Source organism: Myxocyprinus asiaticus, chromosome 43 (genome assembly GCF_019703515.2).
Source record: "Myxocyprinus asiaticus isolate MX2 ecotype Aquarium Trade chromosome 43, UBuf_Myxa_2, whole genome shotgun sequence".
Lineage (NCBI taxonomy): Eukaryota > Metazoa > Chordata > Actinopteri > Cypriniformes > Catostomidae > Myxocyprinus > Myxocyprinus asiaticus.
Window position 1 is genome coordinate 29,238,574 of NC_059386.1, and position 13,379 is coordinate 29,251,952.

The 13,379-nt window shown below is 35.7% G+C and overlaps 1 protein-coding gene across 2 annotated transcripts in view; it reads left to right on the forward strand.

The window, feature by feature from the left end:
* The window catches only part of LOC127433955 (cell adhesion molecule DSCAM-like), a 112,966-nt gene that overhangs the window by 85,812 nt on the left and 13,775 nt on the right, over positions 1 to 13,379 (forward strand). For both annotated transcript variants that reach the window (XM_051686345.1, XM_051686347.1), the window contains exons 12-19: positions 4,461 to 4,675; positions 6,020 to 6,116; positions 6,296 to 6,424; positions 7,103 to 7,270; positions 7,703 to 7,773; positions 8,612 to 8,852; positions 10,684 to 10,830; positions 12,728 to 12,883. In XM_051686345.1, the coding sequence (XP_051542305.1) occupies positions 4,461 to 4,675; positions 6,020 to 6,116; positions 6,296 to 6,424; positions 7,103 to 7,270; positions 7,703 to 7,773; positions 8,612 to 8,852; positions 10,684 to 10,830; positions 12,728 to 12,883 (1,224 nt within the window). The remainder of the gene's footprint in view (positions 1 to 4,460; positions 4,676 to 6,019; positions 6,117 to 6,295; positions 6,425 to 7,102; positions 7,271 to 7,702; positions 7,774 to 8,611; positions 8,853 to 10,683; positions 10,831 to 12,727; positions 12,884 to 13,379) is intronic.

Here is a 13,379-nt window from a genome sequence, read left to right on the forward strand (position 1 = left end):
ATGCAACAGTTGTAAAAATTTGGTAAACACCATAAAGTAATAGTTTACCCAAAAATGAAAATTCTCTCATCATTTACTCTCCCTCATGCCACCCCAGATGTGTATGACTTTCTCTCTTCTGCTGAACACAAACAAAGATTATTAGAAGAATATTTCAGCTCTGTAGGTCCATACAATGCAATTGAATGGTGACCAAAATTTTAAAGCTCCAAAAAGCACATAAAGGCAGCATAAAAGTAATCCAATCGACTCCAGTGTTTGAACCTGTCTTCAGAAGCAATATGATTAGTGTGGATGAGAAACAGATCAATATTTAAGACCTTTTTTTCTATAAATTCTCCTCCCTGCCCAGTAGGTGGCAATATACACGAAGAATGCAAATTGCCAAAAATAAAAGTAGAACAATATGAAAGTGGAGATTAATATTAAAAAAGGACTTAAATATTGATCTGTTTCTCACCTACACTTATATAGTTTCAGAAGACATGGATTTAACCATGGAAGTTTTATGGATTAATTTTATGCTGCCTTTATATGCTTTTGGAGCTTTAAAGCTTGGTACCCATTCACTTGCATTGTATGGACCAACAGAGCTGAGATATTATTCTAAAAATTTGTGTTCAGCAGAAGAAAGAAAGTCAAAAACATCTGGGATGGCATGAGTGTGAGTAAATGATGAGAGAATTTTCATTTTTGTTTGAACTATTCCTTTAACTGTATTTAATAAACTTCAAGATGTAAAATATATTTATTGAATAATTCACATATTTAGCATTAATTCTGACAGCTTTGATAATAATATATTGTATACTATACCCGTATACATAAACTGGTGCATACTTGTGCATTATTTTATTATTTTAGTAACATTTTACAATAAGATTGTATGTGTTAACATTAGTTTACTACATTAGTTAATATGAGCTAACAATGGACAATACATTTACAGCCCTCATTAATCTTGGTTAATGGTCATTTTAACATATGCTAATACATTTTGAAAATTAAATGTTGTATATGTTAACATTAGTTAACTCATAATGAGCTAACTTGAACTAACAATGTTAAAATGTATCTTTATAAACTAACATTAACCAAGATTAATAACAGCTGTTAAAATATTGTTCATTGACAGTTCATGATACCTAATGTGTTAACTAATTTTATCAAATAGAATCTTATTATAAAGTGTTACCAGCATTTTTGACTAAAGTGAATAGAAGTTGTGAAGTGTTGGTTGAATTAATGTAGTTCTTCCTCTCTGGTAAGTAACATTATGTTGCTGTCTCAGTTTGTCTCTTGTGACAGGTGAATCTCACTTACTCCGCCCTTGATAGGCCAGGGAATAAAAAAACAGCTACCCAGAGAGACGGTGTGTTATTGGGTGTATATATGCTTTTTTGAACTCTAGGTTTCTTGTTCCTCAGCTTCATTAAGTGCTTTTCAGATTTTTGTCTGGTACCCTTAGGACAAACATTGGTTTGATGTTGTTATCCAGAATCTTACTATTTTAATACTAAGTTACTGTTACTTCTAGGTTCAACTGCTAGTCAAATATTCTTAGTCCACTTATTCAAAAGAAGTGTGTTTACTTAGATTTTGTACTGTACTGCAATCAATTTGCATTTTTTTGAATATAAGGTCAACTAATTAGATTTAATAGTATCTCAAGTTCCTCACATGCAAGCTTAAAATAATACACACACTCGTGAGCAGAAAGCGACCAAATACAATTTTTGTCCGATTACATTCCCTAAATGAATGAGTAAAATGAGCTAAAATCAATCAGAGAGGATTGAGAAAAGACGTAAATCACTCCTACAGCCGAAGAGGATGTTCCTGCCCAGCAACGCTCTGTTTCTCTCTCTGGTTCTCAGGAGGGGAATTAGCACCTTCGCTCTCAGTTCAATTGCTGCTTATAATTCTGCTGGATATTAAAGAAATACATCAACATAGCAATTATGCAGCCTTGATGAAGACAGCTCGCAGCCTGAGGGAAGAGACAGCTGCCCCTCCAAGACACAGACTACTTTCCTCTTTAGTGTTTTATTCTGGATAATCACATAACTACAGAGCGCTCGGCCACGATAAGAAATAGGATACCAGTTTAACCTGCCTGTGTCTTTCACCGGGGGACTGCACAGCTTCATTTATACCCTCTGATCAACTGTAGAAGTTTTCATAGACTTCACACGTTACTGAAAGTATCCTTGCAAGCCCTTTAGGGGGAAAAAAGCAATGTATAGATCATTTAGATGGATGAATGGATAGATGTACAATGGGGTACAATTTACACAATATACATTGACACTGTATACAGTACGTAGTACAGAATTTAGTATAGTATGTTTTGCACTATATGTATGTGTATGTGTATGTACAGTACAGTATATATAGAAGATTTTCCTAGTTCAGGGATTGATAAGTAGAGGTATGATGGATGTAGATGTAAATGTATATGTAGATATATGGATGGATAGATGTACAATGGTGTACAATTTACACAATGTACATTGACACAGTATACAGTATTTAGTATAGCATGATTTGCACTATATATGTACAGTACAGTATATATAGAAATATAAGATTTTCCTAGTTCAGGGATAGATAAGTGAAAAAAAAATATTTAAAAAAAAATTAGCATCCAAAGTCAATCGTTTTTTTCTTTATTTTCTGCTGCTAAGAATTGCTGGAGTGAATAAGAGATGACATGTAAACGGTCAGGACTTTCAACCTGACATATTCAATCACATCACACGCTGTACCGGCACTCCCACGTACACGCCTGGTGCTCTGCTCCCCCAATAAATGCCCCTCGGGAACCAGGACATGAGTGTGCACAGCGCTGGGCTTTGTGTGTGTGATGGATACTAACTGAGCCTCTGCATAAAGCATCAGATTTAATCTTGTTTTGGTCACGGAGCTTTAAAACATTTACCTAGTCTGGGTTAGTAAAGTGTTCTGATCCTCGCTCTTTAAAATGTTACATTGCATTTGTACAAATGTAAGTTTAAAGTGGTTTATGTCATAAGAGAGAGTCATTTTGTTTGATTCACAGTGATGTTGCATTTGTTTTCATAACCTACATGTTCACAAGTCTCTTGTCATAAGTCTTAAGGTGCACTCAGTAATTTTTTCCTCATTAATAAAGTTTAACTCCTAAAGACATGAATTGTAATTTTGCAATATATGTATGAAATCATGACCACTCACATTAAAATGAAGACTCCAGTCATATCAGTAACCTTAAAAAATATGTTTTATTATACATGGAGAGGATCTGCACATGGGGGCTGCCATGTTAGAATCACATGACCAGCCGAATACTACTCGCTTAATCTCAGTAACAGTCCTGTTATTTGACACTTTCACTCATTGATTAAAGTAATCATGGCTGACTGGGAATACTACATTTCTACAATGGCATCTGAAACTGAAAACTATTGATTTGAAATAATGCTGCATCCAAGACGCTAGGTGTCAGTGTAAGTCCAAGATAACACAGAGACAAAAGTGACTGAGTGTATCTTTAAGTAGGAATGGGCATTTCAAGTAATTTTGTAGTCGAGTACTCTTAACACGAATAATCGATTACTTGAAGTTTAGAATTTAAGTTCAATCTTCAAACTTTGAACCTGTTTTTCTTATTAAGAAAATTATTACTATGCATTCAGAAATAAAATGCATTCTAAGTCTTCTGAAGTGATAGTCACTTTAAATAATCATCGATTAATCGATTACTCATGCACATCCCTAGTTTTAAGTCAAGTCTCAAGATTTTCAAAGCCAAGTTTAAGTCTTAGTCTTTTGTCACAAGTCCAAGTCAAGTCTCAAATGCATTTTAGTAATTGTGTTATGCATGCTGCAGATTAGTTTTATAAACATTGCTGTGGGACAATTAATTTAATATATTTTGAAAAATGTATTATTTCATGGGATATCCTGGTTGATCAAGTCAAGTTTATCTAATAGAATATATGTGAGATTTTACTTGAATCTACAAACATTGACAAGTCTTTAATTTGGAGACCAAATCAAGTCTTAAGTATTTTTTTATTTTATTTTATTTTTTATTTTTTATTTATTTTTTTTATTTTTTGTGCAACTGAAAGGGAAAGTACATCCAAAAAGGAAAATTTTGTCATTTACTCAACCTAATGTTGTTCCAACCATGTATGACTTATGTGGAAAACAAAAGGATACAACCTCAGTCACCATTCACTTTTTTTATTGTATGGCAAAAAGTTGCAATGACAGTGAATGGTGACTGAGACCAAAATACTACCAACATCTCCTTTTGTTTTCCATGGAAGAAATAAAGTCAAACAGGTTTAGAACAATATGAGGATGAATAAATAATAACAGATTTTATTTATTTGTATTTATGTTTTTGGGTGAACTATCAAGTTAAGTTCGATATTGAATGTATCTCGTCTTTTTCTGTCTCTTTCTCTCAGTCCCAGCCATGATCACATCATATCCCAACAACTCACTGGCCACTAAAGGAGAGAAGATAGAGATGAGTTGTAAGGCTCATGGTGAGAAGCCCATCATGGTTCGATGGGAGAAGGAAGTGGAGAAGGAGAAGCAGTCGCATATGATCAATCCAGACATGTGGCGTCACACAGTTACGGTCAAGAAGGTCGGCGACGAGGTCATCTCCACCCTGCAGGTCTGCCTCTTTATTTACCATTCATGCATGCTTTCTGCTGTGTTAAAGGGAAAGTTGAACCAAAAATAAAAATGTTGTCATTGTTAACTCACCGTCATGTTGTTCCAAACCTGTGTGACTTTCTCTCCTCTGTGGAACACAAAGGAAAATGTTAGGCAGCATGTTATGAGGGTAAGGGTGAGTAAATGATGGCAGAATTTTCATTTTTGGGTGAACAATCCCTTTAAGTCACAACAGAATTACTGTTCACATGTCGGTTAGGAAGTAAACTGGAGTCGGGATTAGGATCAGGGCCCATTCAGGACACATATGTCTTTGAATTGCATGGTCTGCACTGTAAAAAAAAAAAAAAAAAAAAAATTCTGCATGGTAGCACAGGGTGCCAAACGTTCACCATTAACTGAAATTACAGTTTTAGATTGTGAAGTGCATTAACACGTTTAGACTGCAAAATGAAATTGATTTTTTAACCATCAACTAAAATAACATTTTTAAATTGTTATTTCAAATAGTGTGTGAACACTGTAAATTGAACTGATATGTTTCAAATGTAATTTGAAACATGTTTCAACTATAAAATGAAATTATGTTTTGACCATTCATTGAAAAAAAAAGTTTTTTCTGTAATAACTTTGCTTTACCAACAAAAATATTTCAGTTTTTTTTAGCCCTAAGAGTCTAGGTTTACTCTAAGTCTAGGTGAAATTTCATTTTAATGAAGTAAATTAAACGAGCATCAAAAATCAATTTTACTTTGGAGTTTATTAAACTCCAGATTTCTTTTTTTTTTTTCTTTAGTTCTTCATTATTATGAGTACAGCATAAACTTAATATCTTGTGTTGCAAATGTGGCATCAAATTAAGTAAAGTTCAAAACAACTTTATGAGTAAAATCTGTTTATTTCAATGATAAATATTTGCTGAAAACTGTAAATTTGGTTTGAATAAATTTATTTTTAGGGGAATGTATTTTATTTTATTTGAAATTAATGTTAGGTTATACTTTGTTTCACACTGGAAGAAATCTTGTTTTACGGACATATTTTTACAGATATATCAGGTTAGAATTACATTTTCATATGTGAAAATCTTGACGTTTACCTTCATTTAAAGGAGAATGCCTGTTTGTTTGTTTTTTCAGTAACACTTATAATCTGTAATAGGGAAAATGTAAATTTTGTGTGAATAAATATATTTTAGGGGAATTCATCACTTTTATTGAAAAATGTGCAATTAATGTTAAATTATACTGTATTTTCTCTTTAAAAAATACATTTATTTTTTACAGTGTGATGTTTTGGTCTGGTTTTACTGTACATTTACACACAATCTTTTGCATTTCAGATCTATCCAACATTGAGAGAGGATTCCGGATTCTTCTCCTGTCATGCCATCAACTCTTACGGTGAAGACAGAGGCATCCTTCAGCTAACAGTTCAAGGTAAGCACCTAGAAAATCATTTGGGATTGGCTCAAGACCCTAGAGATTTATTAGCCATTTGTAACAAGGATCTTTAGGAAAATCTCTTGATTTAAATGTCATTATTTAAATGTGGTGAGGGACTCATGGCCTTGCCGTTTGAGTGTGAGAGTCTAAGAGCTTTATTCTTGAATTATCAGAGCCTCCAGAGCCTCCGAAAGTGGAGATTCGCGAGGTAAAGGAGAGAACCATCGCCCTCCGTTGGACTATGGGTTTTGATGGGAACAGCCCCATCACTGGCTACGATATTGAGTGTAAAAATAAAACAGGTGCACAGTTTTTACATTTGATATTTTGGATCGAAATGAATGCAAACAACAATATCAAGTGCCTTAAAGGGATAGTTCACCCAAAAAGGAAAATTCTGTCATATGTCATTTGTGTTCTTCTGTGGAACACATAGGGAGATGTTAGGCAGAATGTTAGGGACTGATAGCCTCAGTCATCATTCACTTTCATTGTAAAGAAAAAACATGCTATAAAAGTGAATGTTGACTGACACAATCTGCCCAACATCTACTTCTGTGTTCCCATGCAGGATAGAATGTCATGTGGCTTTGGAACAATATGAGGTTGAGTAAATGATGACAGAATTTCCAGTTCTGGATGAGCTTTATATTAAAATATTCAAGACTAGTTATAAGTATATTTCCCCCTTTCACATCATTAAAGGTAACCCTAAATAGATCTGGTGGTACTTAACAAGATTCTTATGGCTTATGAATACAATTGGAATTACAAATGATTAAAATTAAATGAGGTTGAGTGTTATCAGTGTTGCTGGCCCTGCTGAAAAAAGAAAACACATCATAAACCAGCTAAAGTTGGTTTGCAGGTCTTAACTGGTTTATTCTGGCCTCCCTGCGTGACCAGCAAACAAGCTTTGGCTGGTTTTTTCATCATTTAGCAATGTTCTTAACCAGTTGCTTCTCCTTCCCCATGAACAGAAACTTGGGAAAGAGCTCGCAGGACCAGAGATGTTTCGCCCACCCTCAACCAGGCTACCATCATAGAACTCCATCCATCCTCCACCTACAACATCCGTATTTTTGCTAAGAACCACATTGGGGACAGTGAACCCAGCAACGAGCTCACCGTAACTACAGATGAAGCAGGTGCGATCAACTTGTCATATCTGCAGTATCATAAACTCATTTCTAATGCTTCATATGTATTGGACATTTTGATAATTATTTTATTTTTTTTCGAAGGCCCAGTCATCTCTTTTAAAGCCTTGCTTTTTATCTTTCTACTATATAATGTGTATTCACCTTTTAATATAACACAGAAATATTAACAATCTATTGAATGAACAAATGGCAATTGTAAAGATATTGTAAATGATTCACTTCTGTTGAACTGTTCCATGGGTCCACACACAAGGAATTATGTTGCAATACTGTCAGCTGGTGGTCATCAGTAGCATTACAAGAGATTGACTGATAACCACTCATGCCTGTTTATGATAAATTACTCCAAATATCAGATAAGTGCCATAATGTTATACTTCAGAAAAAACACTCAGAGTGAATGCTTCACCATTTTAGATCCCGAAGGGCCGCCTCAAGATGTGACGTTGGAAGCCATCTCCTCCCAAAGTATCAAAGTTACATGGAAGGTATGCCACAGTGTATTTAAATCATGACTGTTTTATTTCATATATATATATATATATATATATATATATATATATATATATATATATATATATATAGGGCTGTTATAAAACTTTTACTAGTTAATCGCACAATTTTCTGAAATAATCGCGATTAATCCTGTTACATTAAAATATATTCATAAATATATTTACTTTTTACTTTGTCTCAACGAACTTGCCAGGAATTGGTTAGTTAGATTAATTAATTAGTTAATTAGACACTTTTTTTTACAGGTATTAATACCTGATACAAGTATATGTAGAGTATACATGTCATAAAATCAATGGACATGCTATAATAAAAAATGTGGCTAAATCTTCTGCCTTTTTCCGGTGGACTTTTTTTAATGGCAGGATCAAATTGGCAGATTAAATTCATATAAAGCTTTATTGGCAAGATAAAATTAAGTATACCTTGCCAATGCATTATAAGACTATATATACAGATATAAAGTAATTGAATGCTGAAGTTTAAAATCTCAAAACCATTATTTTATCCGGCTGCCGTTCAGTCTCTACTGCGCACACGCTGGGTCTCTCTCGCACGGTGCCGCTATTGACACTGACTGGTTCAGATGACAGTGAGTGAGGACATAGCAATACTTATAAATTCAACTTTCCATTCAAATTGTTAATGCTAATAATAATAATTGTAATGAGAAATGCAAAATAGAAGCATTTTCACTACAACTCTCAGATTCATGGACCTCAGTCACTATATACAGTATACAGGCTTATGCTAAAAACTGAGGTGTTGCTTGGAAGACCATTATTCTAAATATAAATTTATCATTAATAGGCGCCAATGAAACACCTCCAGAATGGCATGATCAGGGGATACCAGGTTTGCCACAGAGAACACACCTTAAATGGTAGTCACCAGTTCGTCTGCATCAGTATCGAGGCCACGGGGGAGACAGAGACCCTGAGCCTCAATAACCTGAGGAAATTCACAGAGTACGAGGTGGTAGCACAGGCCAGTAACAGCGCTGGTCCAGGACCCGCTTCTAGTGAGGTCCGTGCCACTACAATGGAGGATGGTGAGCTTTGATCTTTCAAATTCTGAATGGGACATTTGGTATTTAATGATCCGCAAATGATGCTGTAAATGATGCTGTAAATGTTAGTCATTTTATTTTATTGGGGGGGGGGCAGGGCATTCTATTCATAGCTGGAGTAGTACAGATTTTATAGCAGAAAAAAGACACAGAAGAAAGAAAAGTTTAAAAATATATATATATAAATATAGAAAGCAAGTGCCTTATGTTTGTGGACTTATTAAGTGCTCATGCAAGAGATGTGTCTTCAGCTGTTTCTTGAATGTTGAAAAGGCCTCAGCAGATCAGGTGGGGGTTGGAAGCGCAATCCACCACTGAGGAAAAGAGAATGTGAATGATCTGGTGAGCGACTTTGCGCCTCGTTGCGATGGAACCACCAGGCATCGCTCATTCTTTAATCGCAGGGAGCGAGAGGGGACATATACCTGGAGGAGTGAGTTGAAGTAAGAGGGTGCTGTTCCATCGGCTGTCCTGAAAGTCAAAGATAGCCACAGGTAGCCAGTGGCGTGAGATCAAGAGGGGTATGACGTGGTCCCTCTTTGGTTGGTTCAGTTGCAGTAGCTTAATTGTACTAGTGGGGGGCTGGCCAATAGAGCATGACAGTAGTCAAGTCTTGATATAACAAGAGCTTGGACCAGGAGCTGTGCAGCATATTCAAACACGAAAGGTCTGATTTTTGTGACGTTGTAAAGCGCATAACTGCAAGACCGGGTGGTTGATGAGATGTGGGCAGTGAAGTTTAGCTAGTAATCAAACACCACTCCTAGATTCCTTGCTGTCCTGGTTGGTGTTAGTATTATTGAACCAAGATGAATTATGAGGTTGTGGTCAACAGATGGGTTGGCAGGGATTACCAACATAATTATTACTTTTTGAATGATTCATTAAAACCTATACAAAAACCTTTGTCTGTTTTTGAAATCTGCAGTTTGTTAGTCTGTACCACTAGTGGCACCAAAAGGATTTGCAAATATAATGACTGTTTCCAAAAGGTTTCTCAAAAAGCTCCTCAACAAAGAACCACAAACGGGTAGTCCCATCCCAAATTCACACCAATGAATGAGCCAATGTCAGGCCGCTCAAACAAACAGAGCATAGTTAAAAGTGACGAACAGTAGACACAGTATTTACACTTCTCTGGGAAAACATATGGATGGCTTACTTAGAGTTGTCTTTGCACATTTAACTGGGATATGAGCAAGTATTTAAACATTGACAAATTACACACTGCAGCTTTAAAGGAATATTCCGGGTTCGAGCTCAATTACCATCATTTGGGGTATAATATTGATTACCACAAAAAATTATATTGACTTGCCCCTCCTTTTCTTAAAAAAAAAGCAAAAATCTGGGTACCAGTGAGACACACAATGGAAGTGAATGTGGCCAATGCGTAAACGTAAAATACTCACTATTTCAGAAGTATAGCCACAAAACGTAAACAATATGCGTGTTAACATTCCATTGTATGTGCCTCACTGTAACCTCGATTTTTTATTTTTTTAAAGAAAAGGAGTGACGAGTCAAAATTTATATTTGTGGCAATCATGATTATACCACACATGCTGTCGACTGAGCTTAGCTTGTATTGAACCTGGAATATTCCTTTAAGTACATTGTACATTGCTTAATTTGCTGCCAGCTAGTGGGTACTTGGCATGTTTGCAGTGCTGGAAATTGTGGAATTACTATTGCAAGGAATATTCCAAAGTCAATGTTTAAATTCCAGTTTCACCTACTGAAATAATTCTGCTGTACTGTTGGTTTCTGAAATGTGGTTTTGACTGATTTTTAAAAATTCTTTTGTTCTCAGTACCCAGCAGAGCTCCAGAGAAGGTTGTGGCCACTGCTTCCTCCCCTGAGAGCATCTCTCTATCCTGGCAGACTCCACCCAGGGAAGCACTCAATGGCGTCTTACAGGGCTTCCGTGTCATCTACTGGGCCAATTTACCAGACGGAGGTACAGCTCAGACACTAACAGACAGTGTGTCTACATAACACCACTTTATTATTCAGCAGATATTTTGATCTAAAGCAGTTTATTGTTCTCAAACTACAACCGGGGTTTAAAGGGATAGTTCACCCAAAAATGAAAATTCAGTCATCATTTACTCTCTTCGTGTTGTTCCAAATCCGTATGACTTTCTTTCTTCTGTGGAACACAAAAGACGATGCTAGGCAGTATGTTAGTCTCAGTCACCATTCACTTTCATTAAAATGAAAGAAACATGCAATGAAAGTGAATGGTGACTGAGACTAACAATCTGCCTAACATCTCTATGACCTTATTCATCATATCTTCCAGCTCACGGTGTACTGACAGCTCAGATCATTACCCCAATCATCTTCAGTGAGCTTATTAAACTTATATAAGTTGCTTATGGTACCACTCTAAATATTTTCATGTTCTGGTATCTAAGGATCCATATGGAATGCAGTGACGTTGAAATAACCACATCACTTCGTATTTTACATTCTTGGACCACTAGGGGGCAGAATATACCTTTTCAATTGTGAATCCTTCCATTTTAAGCCAAATGAAACAGCCTGAAAACCAATATGAATACAATCCATACCATAGGCTGTACTATAGCATCTGTTCAGAACACACTGACATAGTACGTTTACAATTTCTGCAGTATATAGTATGTTTACTGTGCACATTGTGTACATTTTCTGTAAAAAGTTGAGATTTATAAACAAAATTCAAGACAACAATGTTTGAAACATTTAGCATGAAATAATGACTACTTTTAGTATATTGTGTATAATGCACAGTATTCAGTAAGTAGTAAGCTAGTATTCCATTCCAAACATACAGCTGAGTCCATAACAGCATACTACCATACTACTGTTACTATTTCTGCTGCATATACTGCAGACAAAGCAAGATTAGTATGGTAGTATGCTATTAAGAACATAGCAAAAGCCTATATATAGTGTGTCCAAAATCATAGTACATTGGTGTATCATTTCTGAATTTATAAGTGTGCACACATGCATATTTTGAGCTAATATTTCCAACAACCCCTTGCAAATTTTTATTTTTTTTTTTTATTTTATTTTTTTTAAATTGAGGTGTTTAGATGATTTGCTTAAACAGGCGAATACTGCTATACAACAAAGGGGTCTATGGTATCAAGACACATTTTTATTGCAGTGTAGTCTGTGCCAATAACCATAAGTACATACTGCACCATCACCAGCACAGTATGTGCATTTAGTACAAGTATGCAATACTTGTGGATACTTGGGATTCAGCAATAGTCTCTTTTCTTAGGTGTTGTGCCAACACACAGACCTGAATTTTCGAGATAGGCCTCCCATGTGTGATTTAAACTTCGAGGCTAGTAAATCGATCATACAAACCAGAGAGCAATATAATACATTATACATACCTGTGTAATTGGCTGCTTTATGACTGTGGATCAAGTCCTGCTCAGTAAAACAAACTCACAGCACACATTATCTCGATACCGCTCTTTCCAGCAGCTATTTGCTTTTAAATTGCCTTATTACGAAGCAGCAGAATTCAAGCCAGGCAACTCTGGCATAAAAATCAGCACCAAGGAGAAAAGACAGTGGCTGCTTTCCAGGTTATAGCGGCATGAGGAAGCGCTCCAGGAATGATATATTGGAGAGAATAGAATAGAGAGAGAGAACGAAGTAGAAAAAAAGTGAAGAGATCATTTTAAACCTGCAACTTTGCTGAATAGCAGTAGAGAATAAGGGAGAGTTTTCACATCTTTAAAAAATGTCAGTCTCAATTTCTGAAATATTATATATTTGTATATATTTGTGGATAGTCTTGAGGAAGATTTCATATCTCTAAATGGTTTTGTTGTTTGGCACCACAGAACTGGGGGAAATAAGAAACGTCACTACCCAGAAGACCCCACTGGAGTTGGAGGGTCTGGAGAAATACACCAACTACAGTATCCAGGTGCTGGCCTTCACCAGAGCAGGAGACGGAGTACGCAGTGACCAGATCTACATTCGCACCAAAGAGGATGGTATATCCATTCTTTCAGGCTCTTTTACTAGTGTTATAAACCGCATCGATGAATTGTTTACAATAAGACTAGGAACGTGTTTTAAAGGGATAGTTCACCCAAAAATGAAAATTCTCTCATCATTTATTCACCATCATGCATCCCAGATGTGTATGACTTTCTTTCTTCTGCTGAACACAAATGAAGATTTTTAGAAGAATATCTCATTTCTGTAGGTCCTTTCAATGGTGACCAAAATTTTGAAGCTCCAAAAAGCATATAAAGGCAGCATAAATATAATCCACACGACTCCATTGGTTAAATCTATATCTTCAAAAGCAATGTGATAGGTGTGGATCTTTTTTTACTATAAATTCTTCTCCCTGCCCAGTAGGTGATGGTATGCACGAAGAATGCAAATCGCCAAAAACAAAAGAAGAATGTGAAAGTGAAAGTGGAGATTGATAGTAAAAAAAGGAATTAAATATTGATCTGTTTCTCACCCACAATTATCATA